Source organism: Triplophysa dalaica, chromosome 2 (genome assembly GCF_015846415.1).
Source record: "Triplophysa dalaica isolate WHDGS20190420 chromosome 2, ASM1584641v1, whole genome shotgun sequence".
Lineage (NCBI taxonomy): Eukaryota > Metazoa > Chordata > Actinopteri > Cypriniformes > Nemacheilidae > Triplophysa > Triplophysa dalaica.
The window spans coordinates 7,555,647-7,581,239 of NC_079543.1; the positions used below are offsets into that span (position 1 = coordinate 7,555,647).

Consider the following 25,593-nt stretch of genomic DNA (forward strand, 5'->3'; position numbering starts at 1 on the left):
ATATAACAGTGTTTTACACGCCTCTAGCAGTCCCTCTCAACAGCGCGCCTATGCATTGAGTTTTTATTTGATTTATTCACTACGGACAATAATTCACAGCTGCAAAAATAATCCCTTTATTCCACTCTATTCGGTGGTACTTTATTGAAAAAAGAAAAGAAAAATGTACACAATAAATTTGCCAGGGCACCCAGGTGGTCTAGTGCCATGTGTATTTACACTGTAGTCCCGTGCATTAATCCGTCCCTCAGTCCGTGTTCATAGGTGCTATCTGTTTTACATTATAATCCAAAGGAGTAAATGGCGTTCGGATGCTATTTGTAAACAAAGGCTGCCCGCGTTGTTTTACTAAAAAACGTTTCCTTGTCAAAAAAGAAGTCAAGTCTGAACACTTAGCCTACATCAAAGGCTTGAGATGCATAAGGCAAAAATGAAACCGTTAGTAAACCCCCACTAACTAAATAGTTAGTAATGCTGGTAAATTTTCATCTGTTGTGGCTTGACAAGCACTTCTGCTCAATTCTTAAACAACATTAGGTTAGAACTGAAAGTACAAAGAAACACCAAAAAAGTGAAAAAAATGACATCAAACAAAAGAGTGAAACTTTTTGTTTTCTTTTATTTTCCCTTGTAACGCAAAATGACAATCAACAGTCTAACGGTAAGGCATACGTTTAACTTTTATAAACTTTTTTTTTTAAGTAGATACATTCTGATTTAAATGTGAAAATGTGATAGAAAAATGTGAAGAGTTGTATTTAGTAGTCGTTTTAACCTCCGTGGCATTTCTGATAGGTGATGAATGTGGCTCCATGTTTCACATGCATCTCAGCCAACGTCTGGTGTGCCTCCACAGGTTTTCCATTGTAAACGAGGTTGCCTCCAAATTCTGGTTTCTTCTTCAAGAGCTCCTGCTTAAGTTTCCCAATGGTGTCAGTGCTGTTCATCTTAAAAGTAATGCTGGTGCCATCGGAACCGTTGAAGATATTCACATGAACCGGACCAGATGTTGGTGAATCCAATTTAATCGGCTCTTGAATCCTGAGAACACCATGGGTGGTTTCCCCAAATCCAGGATGGAAGGGAATGGTCTGAAACTGTTGAGGGTCTCTTATGACACACGGTCTACAGTGTCCATATGGGACCTACAAGATAGGACAAACCATTAAGTATGACATGACAATTAAAACACATTTACTGATTAATTATCCAAAATGTTAAAATCAGTTTTTCAGTTGAAGACATTAGTGTCATGTTGATTTGTCTTGTTATAAAAATTACAAATATACCTTTTAGACGATAGTATTTAAACCAATTTACTTACTTGCGCAAGTACATCTGCAGACATGCTTCTTATGAATGATGTATGTATGTATGAATCTTCAACCTTGTTGTGATCTGCAGATGCTGTGGTTGTTTCTGCCTTATATATTACTCTTCAAAAAGGAAAGCACCTTTATTTAGACAGTGTGGCAGACATACCAAATTTACCACAGCGGAAAGTACCAAAGTTTATGTGATAATGAAAACGTTTTAGTGCAGATCAGCATCTATAAACCAGGAAGAAAAGAAACCTTAATTACATATGCAAATATTTAAAAGTGAAACAAAACAAGAAAGTGGAAATATACTTTCCTAAAAAGTACCTGGTACTGAAATAAAATCATCTTGACTGGACAAATATTTGCAAATAATTCCACAGTGGAAAGTCTGGAAAGTCCCAAATTGTAGTGTAGTGAAGAGAAAAACAATAAAAAAAACAAGCATAGACCAGGAAGAAACTGAACTTTGATGACATATATAAGATGTTTATTAAGAAGAATGAAGTCAATTACATAAACTTGTGTTTACACAAAGAAGCGATAGATGTCAGGTCTATATATTCAAAGCGAATTACTTGCTGTACAATTGTTACATTACCCCCAGACATCCACTGGAAACCTCAGTGAGTCAATTTGTCATAACAGTCGACATACAAAAGAGTCCTCTTAAGAGTCTCTGCCAGAGAGAGGTCATCAGGATGCCAGTTCATCCAATCTGCCAACAGTAGACTGCGATAAAATCTTAACACCCAAAAAGGCATATTGATTTTCACACCTGTGGACACACATCCTTGCTGATCTTTTTCTTCCCTGCACTTTTCTTTACACTTGGAGGCATCTTCTGCAGCATTGAGAGTGTGTCTCTTTTCTCAATCTTCCTCAACTGTTTTTTCTTCATTCTCTTGATCTTTGCAGTATTCTTAATCTGTAAGGGTAATGGTAGTTAGTACAGAAGGCATATATATGTATTTAGACGAATCAGGTCATGCAATAATCCAACAAACACATTAGTGGATTGTATTAAAGGAAAGTAATTTAGTTCGTATTTACCACTTGTACAATCTCAGCTTTCCTCTCATTTTCTGCACGTCTCTTCAGATTTTCTGCTCTACGCATCTTCTTCTCCTGCAAAGCACGGGTATAACATTACATTTAAATTCAAAGTAACCAAACAAACAGTTCTTGCAAAGAATGTAGAGAATAAAACCATGGCTTATTTTCCACTTTAAAGTTCAGCTGAAGTGCTTTGGAACAAGCTGCATTATTTGATGTGTTGAATAAAACAAAGACAGCAGGAGACATATTGAGTAGTGTGAACTACTAGCTCATTTAAAATGTAGCTTTAACATCTTTTATAGTGTGTTGGGCAGAACACTTCTAAACAAAATTGTGACACGAGACTAAAGTGCAGAATGAAGTCATCAAAATGTCTCCGGTTACTATCGTATCCTCTGTTCCCTGTGAGGTGGGCGCATGCCTTGCAAAGGCTCTTGGATGATTGGATCCAATCAAAACACTCAGAACTCTGGGGAATACCATACCAGTACACTGAGCAGGGTAGCAATAAACATAGCAGATTAAACAACAAGTATGTAAACAGCAAATGCAGAGGCTGACTAGGGCAGTAACAAACCCTGTATACGAAGCGCTAGCATGCAGTTAGCAGTATAGAATAAAAAAAACAGGGCTGAGGCCACCGGTGTACATAGTGAGAATCGAAACAGTCGCAACCCAGCATTTTTGCATCCCCAAGCAGTAAATACAGTGACTGTGGAGGACACGGTCACATACTATACAAGTAAATCTAAAAAAAAATTGAATTTTGTGAAAAAGGTATGCACTCAATACTTGGTTGGGCCTCCTTTTGCATGAATTACTGCGTCAATGACGGGTGGCATGGAGGCAAAAACAGATTTACGACTTGACTTGGACTCGTGTACAGCATACTCGAGACTTGACTTGTAAAAAAGGCTTCTGCACTGGGGGCTGCTCATGAAAGTGTGCACACTGTGCCGTGCTCTTGACCAAGTTTAGTGCAGCAGGGCAGTGCTGGTCTGCTCACCGGGAGACTGCATTCATTCATTTATTTATTAAATTAGAAATTAAATATTATTTATTAGAATGATCTTACTCGTTGTATAAATACTATGCACTGTGCTGTGTTTTAACTTTTCTGTTTTTCCTGTTTGCCCCTGTAAAGCTTCTTTGAAACAATACACATTGTGAAAAGCGCTATATAAATAAACTTGAATTGAATTGAGTGCAGGAAAACTCCCAGTTCCAGTTTCTTGTCAAAAAAAGTTCAAACACTAACAGGACGTGATGACGTCACAAATTTGCTAATTGGTTTGTGAAGTCACAAGCACCACAAGTCTGTCAAAATCCTGTGGGAAACACTGAATGGCACCGGCGTGATTCAATAAGACTTCAGGAAAGGTAGGCAAGGAGGGATTACCCTGTAGCATAGCTTGACATTTTTGGCAAACATAATAAACTGTAGTTTTTGAATGCTTATATGATCTAATGGTGAATTTAGAAATTGTTTGCATGGCCACTTGGTTATAGCCACATAGGTTCATTTATATTTAACAGGAACTTTAATATAGATCTTTAATAAAAGAAAATTGGATTGAGAATGGTATTTTTTCAGTTAAGTGTAGGAAGTAACTCCATAACCCTTCATAAACCAACAGTCTTAAACTACTTATTATCGATAGTCCTAAAGTAATTCTAGAAGTTTACCTCTTTCACTCTGGCTTGTTCATCCTTTAGCTGCTGTTGGTACTGTTTCACCTGTTGCTTCTCTCTCTTGGCCTCCATCTTCTTTTCCCATGAAGAACGTACAGGTTTGTCCCTTAAAAGAGCAGAGAACCTAGAAAACAATGTGACACATGAATCCCTACATACATAACAGGGTTTTTCCTTGCTCAAAATGAGGCGGAGCCAGTGCCTTTCACGAAGTCCTTCCGTACCTTTAAGGGGCTTATCCAAAGTGACTTTGACATAGGGGTGTGCGATATGACGATATTTGATCGTGAATGATTAAAATGACTGCATGATTCATTTTTTAGGAATAATTGTAACATCATCCTATGCCGACAGTATGAGTATGCCGACAGTCAAATTATAAAGGGATCCCACGCGAGTAAATCAGGTACGACCAAGCATCCGGAAACTACAAGCCTTAAACAAACGACTTTAACGAAAGAAGCATTCGAGAAAGGAACTTTTCACTGTTGAACAGTGACCGGCCATTCACACAGAACGTGTCTTTCTATGCCGCAGCACTACTTTATCATTATTTTTCTATATAAACATGTGCTAAACAGAGGCGTTTGGATGTTTGCGTGCGTCTCGCACATGAGCGATAACATAACATATTTCTTTCCCGTCACAATGGGAGCGCGCACCTCACAGCTGAACAGCTGCACAAGCATAGCAATTGAAAGTTCGCATGACGTTATTTTAAATACACTCACTGACAAACATTTAAAAAAAAACAATCGTGTTCCCCTCATATCTCCTCAATATAAGCATACAATATGATGTGTTTTTAGTTCAAACTGTTTCGCTATATGGTATGATGAGAAATATGGGTCAATAAGGAGGATTGACAGCATGATCCGATCGCTTTCTTCTCACATATCTAATTTAAGCCATTGTTTTTATGATTAAAAAAGATGATTTCAGGAAATCATGAATCCATTGTGGCTATGTTAAACACAACAGACATCACATGCATGTTTTCATGGTAAAATTTTCACTATTTTGTTTTCAACTATTAATGTTGGGGTGGATGCTTCTTACTCTTGAAGTTGGGAGCACCAGTGCTTCTAAGGAAAAAAGTTAATTTCATGACCTGTTGTCCATTTATTTGCTTAAATATTATGTATACAAGTTACCTTTGCATGCTATTCACTTGCTAAAGAAGTCTAAACTTTGCAGTTATTATAGGGGATACTGTCACTGTCACCATGACAGTATAAAAGGGGATTTTAAGTCAATAAACAGCACTATTAGAAGTGGGGGTATAATTATAACAAACCAAACCAGTTATATGCAATTACTGTTCATAAAAACATAGCTTAACATAGCAAATTCAACCGAATTCATCATAATAAAAATCCTACTTTTTAAAAAGAAAACAAATAGGAGTCACATTTTTGTCCTATTGGGGGTAGATTTTGAGAGCTAAATAAAGTGACTAGATCTATGTTTAATTTTGAACTCTACTAAACTATTTTGTGCTCTATTAGCAATTTAATCATTTCATAGGTATTAATTGTGATGAAATGGCACAAGTCACATCCACAACACATAGTACTGAGATCACAGTTGGTCAAAGCAGGTTAGCCTAAATAAGCCCTCAAAAAAGCAAAAGTTATCAACTTTTTTAGCTTGTTTATAAATAATAATTAGTGGAGACATGTTTATTATCCATTTTTTAACTCCAACTGGCAAATTTTGCACTAAAAACTGTGAAACGAAAACAATATAAATTCCTATTAAAAGGTTATGGAGTCAGCAGTGAGTGCTTCTCTTTTTATTTGTTTGATTCATATCAACCACACAGAATAGCAGGAATATTAAGCTGCTTTTTGCGCTTACTTCATACAAAAACGACCATGAGTTAGGTGCAATCAGAGCCATTGAAAGAGAGAGTTGCGTCAATGACGTTGACCCAATGGAACGGTTCATGAAGGCTATCAAAAGTTCCCGGAAGTTACTAGAAACGCATGGAGCTGCGACTAAACAGACCAACTGAGGTAAATGTCTAACCCATTCAAAGACGAAAGCCATTAAATAAATAATAAAAAAATTGCATTTGAAGAGAAAACAGCTTCCTAGATCTATCTGATGGCTCCATGAATCACGTGACGCTCCAGCGTTCTGTACTTCCGTTGGCAGAACTCTCGCTCTCAGTGGCTCTGGGTTGGTGATAGCTGCGATCCTCTCATACCATTGGTAGGGGAACTTATTAACTCGAACCGATATCAAGAAGCTTTAAAAATGTAATCGGTTTGGTTAAAGTAAATATTTTTTTCTGCAGTCAAACGCCGCAACCTTAAGCCTTGAGTAAATCCTAAAATAAATAAAAACAACTGTATAGCCACTGTGGTGAAAGAAGGGTAAAAACATTATTTCAAAATGTAAAGAAAGACCTGTTACCTTTGCTTGTTACGATCTTTCCACACTCTTCCAGATTTTGGTTTCCCAAGAGGCACCATCTTAACTTTACTCTCACTTGACTCTGAGTGAGTCCTTTTTTTGGCCTTTTTGGGGGGGTCAGTAGAACCAGCATCTGTTTTACTAACTATGTTTTCTTTCTCACTTGTGTCGTCAGACTCTTTCAAATGCACACTGTCCAAAACTGGTTGCCGGCTGACTTGATGTTCCTCTACTTTAGTTGATTCTATCACATCAGTTACTGTTGCGCTTGGATCTACTTTTGTTTGTTCTGTACCTTCTTCGGAAGGTTTTTCAGATGCCAATATGGATTCACTACTCTCCGCAGGATCTTCTCTGATTACAGACTTTCTGGTGCGCCGGACGGGGGTTTTGGTGGCCGGTGTGCCGGAGTCAAGCAGTGCCGCGGGGATTCGAACTCTACGGCCGCTTCGTGTGCGGCTCACCACGGGTGGATCCAACTCCGTTTCGGAATCTCCACGTATCTCCTTGTTTGCGGAGCCTGACATCACTCGTGTTTTATCGGTCAATAATACCGATAATAATAATTTTAGTTAGAAAAGAAAGACTTTAACAGTAAAACACACACATGCGCACAATCACACGTGTGTTGCTACTGGCTAAGACCAAGGCTGAAGAAGACACGTTATTACAAAATGTGTTGGGTATCAGCATCTAGTGGTTGGGAGACGCATAGCAAATTTGACTTCCGACTGCAACCAAAGTCCCTTCAAGAAAAGTCTCCAAACTCGGTGGCCATAATTCAGTAATACAACACCAAATTCAGATTACATGAATAGTAGAATAACGATATCTTTAAAATCACTTGCTAATCTCACAATATATCCACATATTTACGTAACCCTTACTTTCACCTACGCAAGTGCAAACATATGACGTTAATTAATGTGGTGTTTCTAATTATGACATAAAAAGCAGTTTTACGAAATACATAACTGTGGAGTTTTCACCAGTAAAATATGTAACACTACGTTTTTCTACGAAATTATATGTAAGTATATAGTCAAGTCAGATTTATTTTATATCACTTTTTTATTGTATCAAAAAACAAAAACAAAAGAAAAACAAATGTTTACCAAACCTAGTCAAAATAAAGATATAACCTTAAATAGTAGTAGTATAACATACACTGGATAGCTTTCCACAACATCTCGCGAGACCCAAGCAAAAAGTCTCATGATTCGTATCCAGAACATGATACATGATTGCGGAAAGCTTTCAAGTGTATGCTATACAACTACTTTTTAAGGTTATATCTTTATTTAATCTCTGTTTGGCTAACATGTGTTTTCCTTTCTTTTTGTTTTTTGGGTACAGCTGCTCTGATACAATACAAATAAAGCGCTATAAAAATAAATATTTGACTTGACTTGACTATATAATTATATATTACATAAAATTTCGTAGTAAAACGTACATATTTTATTGGTGAAAACTCCAGAGTTATGTATTTTGTAAAACTGCTTTTTATCTCACAAATAGAAATTAATAAACGTTATATGTTTGCATTTGCTAAGTGTGGCCCATCGGGTTAGAAATACTACATGCAAACTTTGGATCTTCACGCCCTCTAGAACACTAGATCCAAAAACAGTAAATACGTCATGAAAGTAGTCAAGTGGTCATGTGGAAAGACCGCAAGTGGGGGTATTTGGACGGAAGTCGTGCAACTCGCAGCCATTTTTGCAGCGCCCCTGGGCAGCTATTTACGACATAGCAAGTCGACAGGCCTATATACTTGAATAGGGGAAGCCAAATATCTCTGAAATTGCTGGCAAAAATCACAACGAAACATCATTTATATGATCCGTAGTCAAACATGACATGAACTGTTTCATAACGTTGGTTTGCTAAGCTTAAATCGCGCTAAAAATCTAAACTTTCGAGGTCGCATCATATACTGCTCACAGGCTGTCAAGACCTCACGAGAGCCCCGCCCCAGAGAATCGTCAGTCTTTTGGCTCTTCAGACGATTGGTACGTTTTATCAGAAGGCGGGGCTTACTTTGGGAATGCGGCAATATTGAGTTTTTGACTAGAATGGATACGGCTACCTCTAGTGGGCATGCGCACTTTAATACCGCATAATTTTTGTCACGCTGAAAACAGTTGATTAATATTTTTTATAATTGGTTATAATAGGTTTAGGGTTGGGGTAGGCGTTAGCTTCTGTAATTTATTGTAATCATATTTCAAGATTTTTCAATACTTCCGGATGTAGCCCTTCTAGCAACAATCCCATATTGACCGTTGTATTCCTCGCCATTCCTAGTGACACCGACAGGGGTATCTTGGCTCACAGGCGCTGCGCGTCTTCCATTCAGGGTAAGGCGTCTTGTTAATTTCGTTAGTCTTCGTTCACAAACACCATGGCTCCTGATGTTGGGCGAATGTTGCTTCTGCTTATGATCCTACCATCGATCACGGTAAGTATATTTGTCTGTTTGGAAAGCATAATTTAAAGCGAACGTAAGGTTACAAATTGTCATGAGTGCTGATGTTTTCCCTGTTTACGTTACTTGAAATAGTGTCTTGCATGTAAGAGGAGTGAAAAGTTAATTCAGCATTTTGCAATTCAATTATTGTTTGGTGTAATAAATGTTTCAGTTGTAATCTGGCCACATACAGTATATTGAAAAACGGACGGTGACTGTTGTTATTCTTCCGTCTTGTGACTGTCATGTGATGACATCACATCACGAGTCATTTAAGCGTTTTCATAATACTAACATGTTGTTCCCTTAGGAAAATCAACCATGGTTCTATTAAAACATGTAGTAACCATGTTCTTGGCAGATTGTAGTGCTTTAGCATTAAATGCATGAATGGTTATATTGGGCACTTGGTAGCCCGCCTAAACTCTGTCAGGTGTTACAGTATAATGCTCAATAATAATGGTCCGGACAATATGTGAAAAATTATTATTAGCATGTGTTTAAAGCTTTAATATATAGAAGTGCAAAATGCATCACATGTTGTAAAGTTGAAAAGTATTCGACCAATAAATAGCCCTCTAGATGATAGTATCTCTTCAGGTAGCCCTCGCTTACCTCGCTTGGAGACCCCTGGTATACAGTATATAATGGAGTCTACCAAATATTTCTCTTAAATACTGTCATTGACTTTACCTTTTTTTATTTTATGATAATGACACATGGATGACCTATTCCTTCAACTTCTCAAACAGAACATTTTAATTTTAAAAACGGTGTTTCTTCTTTATTCTTTAGCTATCCTCAAATCCCAGTTTCACTGTGGATTACCATCAAAACAGCTTCCTTAAAGATGGAAAGCCCTTCCGCTACATCTCCGGCAGCATCCACTACAGCAGGGTTCCCAGAGTCTACTGGAAGGACAGGCTGCTGAAGATGTACATGGCTGGTTTGAACGCCATCCAGACGTAAGAACCACGCTGGTTATTGTTTAGTATCGGTCCAAAGCCATATTCAGGGTTCTTTTAAAATGGGGGTTTCCACGTATGACCAAAAGAACTGCAGATATAGATTCCGGGGACCAGTACCCTCTGAGTACATCCAGTTAATGTTTTTAAAAGTTTCTTATTACTTTTTAGATTTTCTTTGCATTAAACTTAAACACAGAGTTTACATGGTTTGTGTACATCCATAGATATGTGCCGTGGAACTTCCACGAGTCGGTGCCTGGCGTTTATGACTTCAGCGGAGATCGGGACCTGGGGTACTTCTTGCAGCTGTGCCAAGACATCGGCCTCCTAGTCATTATGAGACCAGGTCCATACATCTGTGCAGAGTGGGACATGGTAAGAGAGTTGGGTCTTTAATGAGAAAAAAACTGGTATTAATATGGATGTGTAAATGTGAAGATATCTGGATGACCTCAGCTGACTCCATTGTTCTTGATTTAGGGGGGCTTGCCTGCCTGGTTGCTGAAAAAGAAAGATATTGTCCTACGATCATCTGATCCAGGTAATAAAGTTAGGTAGAGATACTGCCTGAAGATGGGATGGGTGATTGAACAAATTGTAAAGTTTGTTACATCATAACCATGTAATTGTCTTTATTGTTTCATTGGTTTAGATTACCTTACAGCAGTGGATAAGTGGATGGGGAAGTTGTTGCCCTTTTTGAAGAGTTACTTGTATCAGAATGGTGGACCTATCATCACTGTTCAGGTTTGAGAAATTTATAAACATAATAGTTTTGAAAAAACATTTCTGGTTTTACTGGTAATTTAAAAACAACATATATGCACTATTTGGTTGTTTTAGGTTCAAAAACAATGTCACGGTTCCCTTTTGCCACTTGAAATGGCTAAAAGAGTTTTAATAGCATCTCTGATTTAAACTTAAGTCTCAAAAATGACAGAAACATATATTTATATCAGTTCATGCTGTCTGTGAAAGAGATTCAACATTCGTCATTCAATTCAGGAAAAATATTGTTATATGTTAATTTATCTTCATACAGTATAGAATTTGCATTAACTTGATGGTGGAAATTATGCTTCTTCTGTCTTTCTTATGCAGGTCGAGAATGAATATGGCAGTTACTTTGCCTGTGATTATAACTACATGCGGCATCTTGCCAGTCTGTTTCGGTCTCATCTTGGGGAAGATGTGTTGCTGTTTACCACTGATGGGGCAGGTGTGGGTTATCTGAAATGTGGGTCACTGCAGGGCCTCTACGCCACTGTTGACTTCGGTCCAGGTCTGTGTATTCTAAGTAAATGTCTTGCATCTTATAAACATTGCCTACATGTTACCGAAGAAAGCAAGATATCTATTTAACAAGTTTTTTTAAACCAATGCCCATTATTTAAATTACAATATTGCTTTGTTTTTTTAGTAAACTTTATTGTTGTAATTTTTACAGGTGCAAATGTAACTGCTGCTTTTGAAGCTCAGAGACATGCAGAGCCAAGGGGCCCTTTGGTAAGAGCAATGTCCTTGCCAACAGTTTTCAATATGAAGTCACAGGAAAAATGTTAACAAAATACATAACAGCATTAGTGAACTAAATGATGTGTTTAACAAAGATAAAATGTTTAACCAAGGGGAAACAGTCTGAAAAATGTACAGTATACTGAAATAGTAAGTCCATCTGGTTGCAGGTGAACTCCGAGTTCTACGTAGGCTGGTTGGACCACTGGGGCGAGAAACATTCAGCTGTGTCCACACGGGCTGTGGTGAAGACCCTCAATGAAATTCTGGAAATGGGAGCCAATGTCAATTTGTAATAATGACAGAACTGACAGAATTCTGCTTGACACTGAAAAGTTTCCTTTAAGAAATGCAAAATGTTATCACATTTGTCATTTGTGTAATTCATAGTTTTTGCTATTTTCAAGATACATGTTCATTGGTGGGACTAATTTTGGTTATTGGAATGGTAGGTTTTGGCAGACATTTTTATCCAAATTGATAATCAGTGCATACATGTGTGTTATATTTTTTAATAACAGTCCATTAATCTGGGTATTCAACCAATGACTTTGGCATTGCTTGCAACATGCTGTACCGGTTGTGCTATATTATAAAAATGAATTGACAAACACATTTTATAAAGCTAAAACCGGGATGGAATGTGTCCTGATCTATATTTATTTGAATTGGTTTATAGGTGCCAACACAGCATACGCTCCTCAACCAACCAGCTATGACTATGATGCCCCTCTTACAGAAGCTGGAGATCTTACAGAGAAGTATTTCACGATCAGAGATGTCATCAAAATGGTACAATTCTTTATACAATTTTTATCATAAAAGTTATCAAATGTAAGGAAGCAGTTCAATGCCCTAAATTTATGAGAATTCATTGATTGTTGTCATGACAACAGTACAGAAAGATACCAGAAGGCATAGTGCCTCCATCAACACCAAAATTTGCATATGGCCCAGTGCAAATGAAAAAGGTAAATAACGTGTTTGCTGATGTACTGATATGCATTTTCACAATGTATACTTTTTTGTATAATGTGCATTGATAAGGTCGATTCTTTCCTATTTGATCTCAGTCGCTGACAGTGGTGGAGTCTTTGGATATATTGTCTTTATCTGGACCTGTCAAAACAGTTTACCCACTTACATTTATTGATATGAATCAGGTATGCATCTCAATTCCCATGCATTCTCATTTCTTTATTATAAAACAACTTTTATTGATTACGATCATTATTGTATGTTTGGATTTATGTCTATTAATTATTGATAATTTCCGCATCAGGCTTTTGGCTTCATGCTTTATCAGACTGTGTTACCTGTGGACTGTTCAAGGCCCATCGCGCTGTCATCTCCTCTCAATGGTGTCCATGATCGAGCATATATATCCATTGATGGGGTGAGTGCAACAGCTCTTTTTTAGATTTTGCCATGAAAAACTTTGGAAGTGCTACTAAAATACAGCGAATAATGTAATTGTTCAGAATGGTGCAGGCATTTTGGAAAGGAACAAGGTGATCACAATAAATATAACGGGAAAAGCAGGCAGTCGTGTGGAAGTGCTGGTGGAGAACATGGGGAGAATCAACTATGGCAAAACAATCAATGACTTCAAGGCAAGATTAACACATATAGACAGTTTCATTTGACGCAAGTGCCTGGCCCAGAGTTAACTTGCTGGCTGTGTTTGGTTATAATGTAACAATTTATTTTCATGTAATTTAAATTAAGTTATAGGAATATTTTATAATATAATTATTGTATGTAATTAAATTAATACTACTCAACAGTTATAGATTCTTTGTGGGTGTTTACCAGAAGTAAAGTTTGGGTCACATAAATTGGAGTTTATGTTGTTGCCACTGAATTGTGTATATATGTGTATATACTCTCTCTCAATCTCCCCTTCAGGGTCTGGTGTTTAACTTGACTCTTGGATCTGATGTACTGGCTAACTGGACCGTGTACTCTCTGAGTATAGATGAAGCTGTGAGCCAGGGGCTGTTGCCGGCATCTTCTTCCAGCTCTTCTGCGCCCTCCGGCTTCACCACTGTCCCACCTCCTGCTCTGTCACCCCCAGCATTCTACTCTGGCAGTTTTAACATACCCGATGGCATTCCAGACCTGCCCCAGGACACATACATTCAGTTTCCCAACTGGAGGAAGGTAGGATGCCTGAACACTGTTGTTGGAAATAATGACATTGTTCCATTTATAACTGTTTAACTAACGGTTAAGATCAGACTACAATAATAAGAGATATTGTACAAATAAACTGCTTGTATATGAAAAGTGCAGAAAATTATGTTTTTTTTATTCTTTGTTTATGAAAAAATCGGATCTGTTTTTAAAATGAAAAATAATAGCAGATATTAATTATAATGATGCAATTTTCACTATAAACGATTTTCCTCCAACAGGGTCAGGTGTGGATTAACGGCTTCAACTTGGGCCGCTACTGGCCGTCCCGTGGGCCACAGGTGACTCTGTTTGTTCCGGCACATCTTCTTAGCACCTCTGTTCAAAACAACATAACTGTACTGGAGCTGGAGGCAGCACCCTGCTCACCAGGACCCTGCACAGTGGAGTTCACTGACACACCCGTTATAAACGCCACAGTGAAATCAACCAGCCAATGTACAAGACGACTGTTTACCAAACAAGACCTCGTATGAGTTTAAGAACCACACACCTAAGAATACCGCCTGTCTTACACATTTTAATAATTTCAGCATTTTCCACAAAGATAGAAGGGACAAAATCAACACTGCACAATATGTTCATTGTGAATGTACCTTAATATCACATCTATGCTCAGGCTTTTTTGTGATTTGTGTTAATGTTCAGTTATTTGCACTTTATTTGGATTTTAAATCGCAGGGGAAGTCGTTTACTGATGTGTAAATTAGTCAAGTGCCATTATTCTGAAGAAGTGACTTGAACAGCAGGGCTGTACTATTACTGTAAAGTTTAGTGGATATAATTATTGTATTTGTACTTTTAAACACCATCCAGAATTCCTTTGTATGTAAATAAAGCATTTGCTTTTATATTCAGTGTTTACCTGTTTTTTTTTCAAACCAAACTTTGGCTCGATTAATGTGATATTTGTTATTTAAATGTAATTGAAACTACGTCATTAAACGTTTGTAAATCTTACATTATTTACACTATAATTATTCACAACAATAATTATGTTAAAATTTAATGTTTTTCCTTAACTGACTCACTGTACGTCTAACCTGTTTCTCGTGCACTGCTGGTGTCGCCTCGCCAGTGCCGTGCGCGTGCACGTATCATAACCGGAAATGTACTCATCATCGTCTACGGGACGGGATTAGGCAATATGGTAAGTGACATAGTTTCATACATAACAAGCAAAACTTTACTTTAAGATACAAATTATTTTACCACATTGAATGGTTTATTGTTTCACGCAGACGAGCAATTTTTTAAGTGACGTTTTCGTGCTTGTCGTTAAAATCAGATTAGCCCGCTAGCTCCCATGCTAATCAACAACAACACTCCTTCAATGTTACGTGTAAACACAGTGAGCATTAGTTGTTGTCAAACTTGTCTGAATTAGATTAGTTTTAAAAAATAACTAGAAGCATTTTGTGTGTTTAAATACAGCATGTTGTTCACTGAATATCGGAGGACAGAGATCTGATTCAATATCATTTGATCTTGAATATGAAGGCAGCTTAAGCGGTTGACTCAACATCTTGCCTGTAGTAACGTTAGTCGGTTGTTTCATTTCAAGTTCTTATCAGAAACATGATCTTTGCTATGACACATTTGGCGTATGAAAAAACAATGAATTTATGCAATCTTTAGGATAATAGTTCACAAGGGCAGTAAGAATTTTTAATACAAGCCTAAACTTAAAGTTAAGATGTTTCAAGTGTAAACTCCATCTTCTGTGTCTTTCCCTTTCTAGTATAGTTTTTACCAAAATACCATTTGGTACTCGTGTGATTGTTACTAGAAATAAAACGTTAGTTTAAATGGTTAAATATTATATTATATTTTTTCATTTTTATTAAATATCTTAAATGTGCTCTACCAATAAGTCGAGATACCTGTAGGGTTTGGCACACTTCTGATTTAAAGCCACACCTTTTGTTTCAGATGAGACACGTCTCCTGAAAGGAATAACGCCCCTGATCTCAAGAGTAACGTTAGCTGTTCTCGATGCAGTGGAAGATGTTGGCACATGAGATTGCTCAACGCTCGTAAGAAAAGCCTTAAACATCAAAGAACAGGACAAACACTGTGATGATTCTCATCGGATCACTCTGTAAGACATCTGCTAAAGTCTAAGATCATTGTAATTCTTGCTAAAATAAAGTCTTGATCTACATCGTCAACACCATGGTGGACAACCGTTATGCCACAGCTCTGGTCATTGGTTCTGTGCTGAGCCTGCTCGCTTGTGTTTACCTTTCTGTCGCCATTGGAACACAGCACTGGTACCAGTACCACAGCCAGCCGGCTAGCAACGATGCCAACAATGGTTCGGATCTGCAACACATGCGACAAAACTTTGAAGATGAGGATGTGGACGAGCATAACTACAGTATAGCACTCTTTAGGCTTAATGGCACTCTTGGGCTTTGGTGGCGCTGTATACTGGTGCCCCAAAATAACAAGGACCTCGGCAAGTAGAGATTTGAGTTTTATCTGTCAACTGTCGATATGTGAGTGTTTAAATTGATGTTAACTTTTATTTCTCTCTCTGGGTCTTTTTAACTTTAGATCCAGAAGTGACTAAATGTCAGGCCTTTACTTTGACCCAGCAGTGGGAGTCCAAGTACATATGGCCTGGAAATGTTAACAGTGGTGAAGATCTAATTCGTACCTGTACGTCCGCACCTAAACCCATACATAACAAGCCTCCCATGCGTTTTTAAAATTGTGTTTTTCAAGAAATTTGTATAGTGAATAAAATTTTGACCATTTATATTTAGCTGCGAAATATTTCCTCTAAACATTTGTTACTGCCCTCGTGTCTGTTCTTAGGCCTGTGGAAGTGTCAGTTCTTGTTCCCGCTGGTGTCTGTGGGGCTGGTGTTTCTGGCTGCATTGATCGGAGTGTTTGCTTGTTTGTGCCGCAGTCTCACGCCCACCTTATTTGTAGGGCTGCTGCATCTGCTGGCTGGTAAGAATCAAATGCACGCATACAACAAGTATACATATATTAACTTTCCTGTTTTAATTTATATTTAAGTAATAAATGATATGGTAATGCAGATGTTTGGATAATCTAGTGATTGTTTTAAATTCACTGTCATTCTTGGTTAGTTCCTACTAAAAGTGGTGCGAGTATGTAGTGATTCTTAACAAAATGTTGTACTTGTGATTTCTGATCTTTTGTAAGAATTTAATTTTTTTATTTCATCTTTTGCAGTGATTCATAAACTTTTTTCTCTTTCATTATTTCTGCACTTGAATCATTTGAATTATTAATGTGGCATTGCATCATTGCTTGGCAGCCTTAAGAGTAAACATTTCTTCACACTGCTTAAAACTAGATTTTCTTCTCTGTTTCAACTTGTTCAAGAATAGTCTCTTTCTGCGTTGCCATTTTGGTATTTTGTTCCCTTTCTTTTCTTTTTTGATCACGTGCCAGTAATGCTAAACTGCCCTGGTTGTTTCTCTACATACAAATGTATTTATTGTTGTATAAATCAAATCTGTGCATCGATCTCTGTTATTGATACGTACAGTGATAAAACCCAATCGCTAATATAAGCTAATATATATTTGCAGTATTTATTGTTTATTAATTTGAAATTTAGTAGGGCAGGCAAACGATTAATCGCATCCAGAATAAACGTTTTTCTTAAAACATTATATACGTCTTTGTAGTGTGCATATTAATATTTACATGTATTTATTTATATTTACCAACAATTCAAATTATATATAAATGTTTATTTATTAATTTTTCTTTCTTAAATACATACATGTACGTGTATGGTTTTATGAATACAAAATTAATATGCACAGTACACAGACATATATAAACACAAACTTTTATTTTGGTTGGGAATAACCTTTCGACAGCCCTAATATTAAGCCACCGTTGCTCACATGCAGATTATTATCAGTTAAAATAAATAATAATTAAGTCAATTAATGAAAGTAGAAGTTCGAAATTAAGCTCGGATAAGAATAAGAACCTGTATTTTCTTTACTCCCAGGTGATGAAATCATAACATTTCACCACATCAAGCAAAATGTTTATAATATATCTTGTTTCCAGGCCTTTGTTCCTTGGCAACGGTATGCTGTTTTCTTGGGGGTGTGCACCTGCTACACGAAAGATCCGAATTGCCAGAGGGTATGGACTATTCTCTGGGATGGTCTTTGTTTTTGGCCCTGGTCTCTTCTCCGCTGCAAATAATGGCCGCTGCACTCTTCATATGGGCTGCCAGGAGCCATCGCCAAAACTACACTCGTATGACAGCCTATAGAGTTGCCTAGGCAACAGAGAACTGACTAATATTGCTGAAGTGTACGTGCGCTCCCACATGCACATGCCCATGTTTTCTATAGCAACTGCTTTACCACTAAACCAGCTGATTTTTCTAGATGGAAACAGTCAGAATACACTCCTCACCGTGAGTGAAACTAATGTGGCGTCCACTTCAAGGATTCAGCTTATGAATATTTTCATCACATGAAGGATTTTTCTGTTATACAACTTTCTAACCACTCGATTTAACTTTTCTCCAACGGCCAATTAAAGTCTCTCTTTATTATCGGCTGAGAAAGCACATCTATACAATTTTCAACCTGATGATTAAACTCGCAGGCATTTATTTTTTATTGCCAACCAACCCTGAGGTTATATTATCATCTGTTTCGAGATTTTTGTTTGGTCTTGTTTTGAGCTTTCTACGTAACAGCCCTGTGTTTTTAGTTAGCCCCTTGTTGTAGCCATTCACTTTTTTCAAAGAGATTGTGAATTTATGCTTTGGGGTCCTGAGGTTCAGGAAGGTTTTGTCTTGAATGTTTGTATCTGCCATGAGCATTAACCACTAAAGCTGAAGGCTTTTCCTAAATATTTGTTGTGGTTATTTATTGTTTTTCTTTCGCATTGCATTTGATTATGCTGTTTTGTTTACTATTATCTTTTTTTAGATTTTTTTAGAATGTATTTCATCATATAATAAATCATCATAAGTTAAATTAGTTTAGTCATTTTGTCTAAAATCATATCTGATTTTTTTTTTGTGGTTCAGGTAGCCATTTCAAACCATCTGCTGGTTTACATACTTATTTATAGTTTAAAACATTTAGCTGGGTGATTTTTGCCACAGTTTATTGTCTGAAATTCAATTTGGAAAATGTAATTACTTCTGCAGCAAATCTTGACTGAAAAGTGTTACATGAGAAAATGAGACATAGAGTTGTCTATGTTTTGTACATGGCACAGACTATTAATTTGTTGTAGATTGGTAATGTGTAGTTAAAGGGAGGGTTTACCCAAAAATAATTCATCTGTCACCATGTACTCCGCCTCATGTCATTGCAAACCTGTATTTCTTTCTTTCATTCCTCAGAACACAAAAGAAGATATTTTAAAGAGCTTTGGTAAACAGACAACTTTGACCACCACTGACCTCCACTGTAAGAACACAAAACTGCAGAGACATTTCTTGAAAACTTTTCATGAAAACATTCCTATACAGCTTTTTAATGACATGGGGTTTAAGAAATTAACTTTCCTTTAAATTTTAAAGTCTCAAAGTTTGGTAAAATTGCAGAGTCTACACCTGTCCTGAATATATTTGTTGCTTGAGATCCAACTTTGTTCAAGTGAGGTTGTCTTTTTTATCTAGTCCTTTAATTTGTGTCTTTTTCAAGCAAACCTTAAAGACAGCAACACTGTGACATCATCATGATGGTGCCCAAAACACTTCCAACACATTTTTATTCATTTTATAAGCACTCGTGTCAAAGGTATGTATTGCTGGTCACAATAAATATAATTTTTTTGCAAAACAAGAAAACTGGTCATTGCTAAATAGGCGGAGGTTCCAGGAAGCAAGTATAATAAAATACTTTAATCAGCCACAACATTAAAACTACCAACTGGCTCAAAATATCTCCAAAGTGGCAGGTCTTTCATGGTATGGCGTGGATGGTACTGTTAGTTTCAACCAAAAGTGGTGCGAGCACAGTGATTCTTCTCAAAATGTTGTGCTTGTGATTTATGATTTCTGATCTTTTGTAAGAATTTCCATTTTTAATTTCATCCTTTTGCCGTGATTCATACACGTTCTTTCTTCGCTCTTTCATTTTTTTTGCACTTGCATCCTTGGAATCGAAAGCTTCCTCTTTTTTGCCAAGTGAAAAGCGATTCCTTTTTCATAGTAGGCGCACTCATTAATAAAAAAAGGATGAAGCGTTTCGTCATCTTCATACTTCATAGTTTCTCCCGAAAATGTTAAAAACATGGGATCGCCTCGCTTTAGGAGGCAAAAGTCTCTGTCCTAGAAAATATATAAATAGACGTTTTTCACAAATGTGTTATATTTTAGCTTAGTAAATATAAAAAGAGATAGATCTGCACCTGCAGCTGAGGGTGAATGGCAGCGATGAGCTCCCGGGTGCTTGGTTCTCTGGGATAATCAATACTTTTCTGAAGGATGAAGACTTCAATATCTCCGCCTTCAAATACTGTTCCTGAAATAGCAAAATAACAACACCATTACTAAAATGGAAACTACATATACATAAAAAATACACAAATAAAATACTTTTTAGGTTTTGTACCTGAGTTAAATATTTTTATCCAGTCCATCGTGAGGTCAACGGCCTCTTTCATGACCTCATAGATGTCCGCCCTGATGACCCCGGTAGGCTGCGGCCCAACCTCTATCGCTACAGAAATGAATGTTTTCTCATCATTTGATCATGTTTTGCATTTGAGTATACCAATATGGAACACTGCTGTTAGGATCAACATCACTTACAAAAGCCATGCTTGGACACAGTTTCCAAGGAATATGCAGCACTAATGGGAATATCCAGCACCAAAACTCTCACAGGCACTCTGGTTATCTTTTTCTTAAATGTGCACACGACAACACACGTCAAAACACACATGCACACAAACACAAATGGCACATATACTGTAGTTTCGTACAGAGGATACCCTGTGGGGGTTTGGTTGGCGTTGGTTGCTCTTGCCTGTAAGTATTTGCAGATGTGCAGGGTCATCCAGTCATCCGTTGTGTAATGGATGAGAGTCAGGCCCAAGTTTGAAGTGGTGTTATGAAGGTCACAGATCAGGTCTATTGCCCCCGCAGATTCCTTCGGCCCCAGCAGAGCGTTGAGTTCCTGAGCGCGCCGGACCTCGTACGGGGTGCTGTCTGTTACAGGGGCGCTTTTATAGAAAGCTGAATGATTAGTAAAATATATATGAGGTATTTTACTCTAAAATAAAAATTCTGTCATTTATTCACCCTCAGGTCCTTCAAAACTGTGGAACATGCTGGAAGTCAATGGTGGCGTATATTGTTTGGTTACCAACGTTCTTCTAAATATATTTTCTTTTCTGTTCCATAGGTTAAGAATGACATGAAGGTTGCACTTGATTTTTAGTTGAACAATTTATTACACAAATGGTACATTTATATTTCTATTAAATTTCACACCCAAATCAGATTTACATTAAGGCATTTGGCATACCTTACATTGCTTTATCCTATACATTTTACATAGGTATTTGCAATTCCCTGGGCTCGAACCCACAACCTTGCATTGTTAACGCAATTCTCTTTACAATCAGATAAAATCAGATAAAATACAATTCAAATAAATAAATAAATTACAATTTGCATAAAGACTATTCCAATTTTAAAACAGCATATACAACCCATTTAACCTTTCTTAATATAAGTATTGGGAGAGAAAATGGTGTGAAATATTTCCACCAACAGTCCATGATGCAATTTCACATCTTACCTCAGAGTGGCGCTGCTGAAGCAGCGGTTCAAATCCGTCTCTATGTATCTCTTGCACTCTTTAACAGCCTGCGGGTTTGACAGCACTGTGATCACAGGGACGGGCCACACGCTGTCTCCTTTCTCCTTCCTCATTCTTTCCATCTCTTGCACCAGGTAAACGCCCGACAGCTCGTTGCCATGGGTACCGCCACATACGGCAATACGACCCACCGCCGGCAAAAAGGTAGATGCCATCTACAGCAGTAAAACAACAATATTGTGTTTTCAAAGGGCTTGCCCGCAACGTTATATCAGCTTGTTTAACACTGCTGGTGTGGATCAGATAGACAACAGTTGAAAGATAACATAACGATCATGCCGCAAAGTGGTTCAAAAGTACAAGGGGCTCTCCGGGTCACAGAATGCATTGTCATGTTAAATAAAGTCATTCATTTACAGTTTTGCATAGCTTGCACAACATGACGCGTAGTCGATACTGTGTTTTCTTCCCAAACTATTTAACCTGTTACCAGTTAACGGTTTTGCATATGAATTCTAATTATGACAAACTATATATCCGTGGAAAGGTCTTTAGAATACATATTCCATAATTGTTTTATAAAATAAAATATATAGATTAGAGTAATATTTATAAATGACAAGGGTGCGCTTCAAAACAATTATGTCCTGCTAAATGATGATGCTTACGTTTACATTAATATTTGGCACGTGAATTCTTATCTCATCATGTCCAACTTTATATCGTTCGAAGGTCTAAGCATCTAGAATAAGTATTTCATCACCGTTTTGTAAAATAAATTATGTAGGAGGAGTAATATATTTATAAATGACGAGAGTGTGCTTCAAAAAATTGTTCCATGCCTGCTTTTACTTCCATATTTTGCATGTGAATTCTTATTTTAACATGGCACAATGTACATTATTTTTTGTTAGTGGCATGATGTACATAATTTTTAATAATTCATAAATTCTTAATTTTCTGACCATTATTTGATAATCTTTGGATTTGGAAATTTATTGGATAGTTGAAATGAGTTGGGTAGTCGTTGAACAGTTTTTTTTCTAACATTCATTTTATGTTCATATTTACATACATTTCACGTTTTTTTTTTCATTTCATTGTCTCTTCATGTGAAGAATAAAAAAAAGGAAAAAGAAGAATCTCAATGTCTGCTGTCCAAAAGCATAGGTTGTCCCTAGTGGATTATTGTGGTACTGCAGCTAAAACACTCAGAAGTCACATAATTTGGTCTAAGCTCAAATTTCATAAAAACACTGATGGTACCTGGGTCTTTGACGTTTTAAGGCGGAAAAACATATATTTTACTATTTATGTCATAATATTTGTATAGTTTATACTTTTTTTTGGTAAATAACTAATAGTAATAGTCTTCCAAGTGTCTTCTTTTAGAAAACACCAACCGTAGGTCTGTACTCAAAAGCATTCATGAGTTACAACCATGCAGGCTTAAAAAGAGCGGTGCCAGGTACAGGTTAAGAAATCATACTTAAAAAAGTTCAGAATAGTAGCCAAACAAACTAAACATTGTTTTGAAAGTTCTACAGAAACAATGTTTCACTTTCTGGACAAAAAAAATCAACCTTACAAAAGGCTTCTTTATATGCACTCCCTGCATGTTAAAAGGATAGTTCACCCAAAAATGTGCAGAACACAAAAGAAGATATTTTAAATAATGCTGGAAACCAAACAACTCTGGTACCCATTGACTTGCATTGGTTTTGTGTCTATGCAATAGAAGTAAACTGGTAGGCCTATACCACTGATCGGTTACCAACATTCTTCATAAAATCTTCCTTTGCGTTCTGCAGAAGAAAGAAAGTCATACACGTTTGAAATGACAAGACGGTGAGTAAATGATGACAGAATTTTAACTTTGAAGAATGTATTTTGACATTAAATACATAACACATATCCCCAAATGCCTTTCATAATGTAACAAGCCAACTTCAAAAGTAAGAAGAATGATTTTAAACACCTCAGCCCTAAAGACAGTCTTACATTCCTATACCACATGCAACACTTCTAGGCAAAGACCAAGAGAAACCTCTTACCGTTGTTTGTAAGACAGATGTAATGTGGTTTTCCTGTTTCGACCAGTGGCTTTACCTCTAATCTTCTCTAAGAGTGAAGTTGCACAAGACAGAGACCTTTGAACGCTTAAGGCAAACTGTGACAGGACATGTGTTCTGACACACACACAAGTCTAATATAGCTACAGGGGGCAACCGGCTACAGGATCTTCAAACATACACATGCATGCAGGGTCCTCCTACATTATCAGTTGAGAAGATTCGTCCAGAAGCACTTCCACGCAGAAGCATATCACTAATAGCAGTGATTTTCCTTGTTCTCTGCCTCACTGACCACTGCCTCTCTTAGCCCTTGATAATTTTTCACATATGGTGATGTAAACATCAAGTCTCACTTCCACCGGCCATGAGATTCTAGAAACAAACATCTGCTGAGTCACACATGCGCTAGGAATAGGGTGTGGGGAAAGAAGAAACAGAGGGGTGGTAGAGAGTGACAGCATAGCATTTTAACCAGTAATTCTGGTCAGAATTCCTCCTGGGGGTGAAAACAGAAACATGAGAACATGTATGAATTGTCCTTTGTGAAATGGGTTTAGCTAGTTATCTTTGTTTTTGTAGTAAAACCCTAAACAAACATTAACTATGGTGTCACTGCAATGAGCATTGTTCAATAGAGGTATTTTTAGTAAAACTATGGGAATACAAATGCTGCCAAAAAAGCATGGCCACTACACTTTTACTATGATAAAACCATGGTTAATGTTTCTAGCAGGTCAAGCTGTTATTGGTCAGTGACTTTAAATGTGAAGTCCTCAGTCAAGAGATGACAAACTATACAAAAGGTGTGTGTCTGCACTTAAGAGGTTCTCGATTTAATCTTTTAAATTGATACTTAATCTCACTAAATATACATTTAATCCTGTTACACTATTTTGGGAATTCCAAAGAAAACAGACAGACATATACCCCAAAGTACAGACTCTTTTTTTCTTTTTAAAAGCAGGCTATATTTTTGAAGTATTTAATAGGGGCGTAACAATACACTCAGCTCACGATTCGGCACATATCTCGATGTTGGGTTCATGATACAATACACATCTGAATATTTTGAACAAAACTAAATATTCATATAACATTTATTTTCAAAATATTAACAATTTCAGTAACTTATTTTGTTGCACATACAATAATAATAAACTTTATTTTATATAGCGCCTTTAAAAGCAGCATCTCAAAGCGCTTAACATACATATACAAATATGAAGTAAAAAAGGTGAACACAAAAGTGCAAGCAATAAAAACAAATCAAAGAAAACAAGGTCAAAATAATAAAACACAGAGTGATCACATAAATCACCTAAAGGCTAGCCTAAAAAAGTAAGTTTTAAGGGACGACTTAAAAACACTAAGGGATTCAGCATTTCTAATCTTAGAGGGTAGGGAACTCCACAATTTGGAAGCCAGTGAAGAGAAAGCCTGATCGCCCATTTTAAGCCGAGTTGTTTGAACAGATAAAAGACCAGCTTCAGAGGAGCGTAGAACACATTAGGGTTAGTAGTGGGTTAAAAGCTCTGACAAATATTGAGGAGCTAAATTATTCAAGCCTTTATAAGTAAGCATGAGAATTTAAAATCGATAGAAAAACAGGAAGCCAGTGCAATTTTTCCAAGAGAGGTGTGATGGTGCTCCCTTGCACTGGTCAGTATTCTGGCAATTGAATTTTGTACAACTGTTATTTACTTACGGTAGCTTTTGAAACTCCAGCCAGCAATGCATTACAATAATCAATACGCGAAAACACAAAAGTGTTGATTAACTTTTCAGCCACTGAAAAAGTCGACATGGGATGTAATTTGGCAATGTTTCTGAGATGAAAAAACGATGCTTTGACTGTATTACGAACATCCGGAACAAATGTTAAGTTGACATCAAATATCACCCCCAGATTTCTTAGTGTAGTTTGAAACTGCAAAGCAGAGCCATCCAGACCTATAGTTGCGCACTTTGCTTTGCACAACCAGTGGGGTGATCCAATAAGCATCACTTCGGTCTTATCACTGTTAAGACAGAGCAAATTTTCAGACATCCAATTTTTAATCAATAAAACATTGA

The 25,593-nt window shown here is 37.0% G+C and overlaps 4 protein-coding genes across 4 annotated transcripts; 2 read left to right on the forward strand and 2 right to left on the reverse strand.

Moving 5' to 3' along the window:
• Nucleotides 1-1,787: 1,787 nt before the first annotated feature.
• On the reverse strand, nt 1,788-7,163 carry ccdc86 (coiled-coil domain containing 86). The gene is made up of 4 exons (XM_056765112.1): nt 6,492-7,163; nt 4,065-4,194; nt 2,373-2,447; nt 1,788-2,247 (listed from the first exon to the last, which is right to left on the reverse strand). The coding sequence occupies exons 1-4, from the start codon at nt 7,016-7,018 to the stop codon at nt 2,092-2,094; spliced, it is 888 nt and encodes a 295-aa protein (XP_056621090.1). The 5' UTR covers nt 7,019-7,163; the 3' UTR covers nt 1,788-2,091.
• Nucleotides 7,164-8,594: 1,431 nt separating this feature from the next.
• glb1 (galactosidase, beta 1) lies at nt 8,595-14,494 on the forward strand. Its single transcript, XM_056765089.1, has 16 exons — nt 8,595-8,955; nt 9,760-9,929; nt 10,157-10,307; nt 10,413-10,473; nt 10,585-10,679; nt 11,034-11,214; nt 11,380-11,438; nt 11,618-11,739; nt 11,855-11,895; nt 12,127-12,239; nt 12,344-12,418; nt 12,521-12,610; nt 12,730-12,843; nt 12,929-13,060; nt 13,356-13,610; nt 13,865-14,494. The coding sequence occupies exons 1-16, from the start codon at nt 8,899-8,901 to the stop codon at nt 14,117-14,119; spliced, it is 1,971 nt and encodes a 656-aa protein (XP_056621067.1). The 5' UTR covers nt 8,595-8,898; the 3' UTR covers nt 14,120-14,494.
• Nucleotides 14,495-14,635: 141 nt separating this feature from the next.
• Nucleotides 14,636-18,640, forward strand: cldnd1b (claudin domain containing 1b). The gene is made up of 5 exons (XM_056765126.1): nt 14,636-14,793; nt 15,576-16,104; nt 16,203-16,307; nt 16,467-16,604; nt 17,712-18,640. The coding sequence occupies exons 2-5, from the start codon at nt 15,819-15,821 to the stop codon at nt 17,930-17,932; spliced, it is 750 nt and encodes a 249-aa protein (XP_056621104.1). The 5' UTR covers nt 14,636-14,793; nt 15,576-15,818; the 3' UTR covers nt 17,933-18,640.
• Nucleotides 18,641-19,353: 713 nt separating this feature from the next.
• On the reverse strand, nt 19,354-23,657 carry LOC130434769 (N-acyl-aromatic-L-amino acid amidohydrolase (carboxylate-forming) B-like). Its single transcript, XM_056765099.1, has 6 exons — nt 23,500-23,657; nt 21,425-21,660; nt 20,431-20,843; nt 20,231-20,338; nt 20,028-20,140; nt 19,354-19,947 (listed from the first exon to the last, which is right to left on the reverse strand). The coding sequence occupies exons 2-6, from the start codon at nt 21,658-21,660 to the stop codon at nt 19,750-19,752; spliced, it is 1,068 nt and encodes a 355-aa protein (XP_056621077.1). The 5' UTR covers nt 23,500-23,657; the 3' UTR covers nt 19,354-19,749.
• Nucleotides 23,658-25,593: the final 1,936 nt, after the last annotated feature.

Excerpts from the sequence above, each read along its gene's own strand:
- ccdc86 (XM_056765112.1), bottom strand. The coding sequence starts at position 7,018 with ATGTCAGGCTCCGCAAACAAGGAGATACGTGGAGATTCCGAAACGGAG. Across the intron at positions 4,195-6,491 it reads AAAGATCGTAACAAGCAAAG|GTTCTCTGCTCTTTTAAGGG; the intron begins GTAACAGGTCTT and ends ATTGTTTTCTAG. Across the intron at positions 2,248-2,372 it reads AAGCTGAGATTGTACAAGTG|ATTAAGAATACTGCAAAGAT; the intron begins GTAAATACGAAC and ends TTACCCTTACAG.
- glb1 (XM_056765089.1), top strand. The coding sequence starts at position 8,899 with ATGGCTCCTGATGTTGGGCGAATGTTGCTTCTGCTTATGATCCTACCA. Across the intron at positions 10,308-10,412 it reads TCTGTGCAGAGTGGGACATG|GGGGGCTTGCCTGCCTGGTT; the intron begins GTAAGAGAGTTG and ends TTCTTGATTTAG. Across the intron at positions 10,474-10,584 it reads CCTACGATCATCTGATCCAG|ATTACCTTACAGCAGTGGAT; the intron begins GTAATAAAGTTA and ends TCATTGGTTTAG.
- cldnd1b (XM_056765126.1), top strand. The coding sequence starts at position 15,819 with ATGGTGGACAACCGTTATGCCACAGCTCTGGTCATTGGTTCTGTGCTG. Across the intron at positions 16,105-16,202 it reads CCAAAATAACAAGGACCTCG|ATCCAGAAGTGACTAAATGT; the intron begins GCAAGTAGAGAT and ends TTTTAACTTTAG. Across the intron at positions 16,308-16,466 it reads TGAAGATCTAATTCGTACCT|GCCTGTGGAAGTGTCAGTTC; the intron begins GTACGTCCGCAC and ends GTCTGTTCTTAG.
- LOC130434769 (XM_056765099.1), bottom strand. The coding sequence starts at position 21,660 with ATGGCATCTACCTTTTTGCCGGCGGTGGGTCGTATTGCCGTATGTGGC. Across the intron at positions 20,141-20,230 it reads GATAAAAATATTTAACTCAG|GAACAGTATTTGAAGGCGGA; the intron begins GTACAAAACCTA and ends TTGCTATTTCAG. Across the intron at positions 19,948-20,027 it reads CCATTCACCCTCAGCTGCAG|GACAGAGACTTTTGCCTCCT; the intron begins GTGCAGATCTAT and ends TATATTTTCTAG.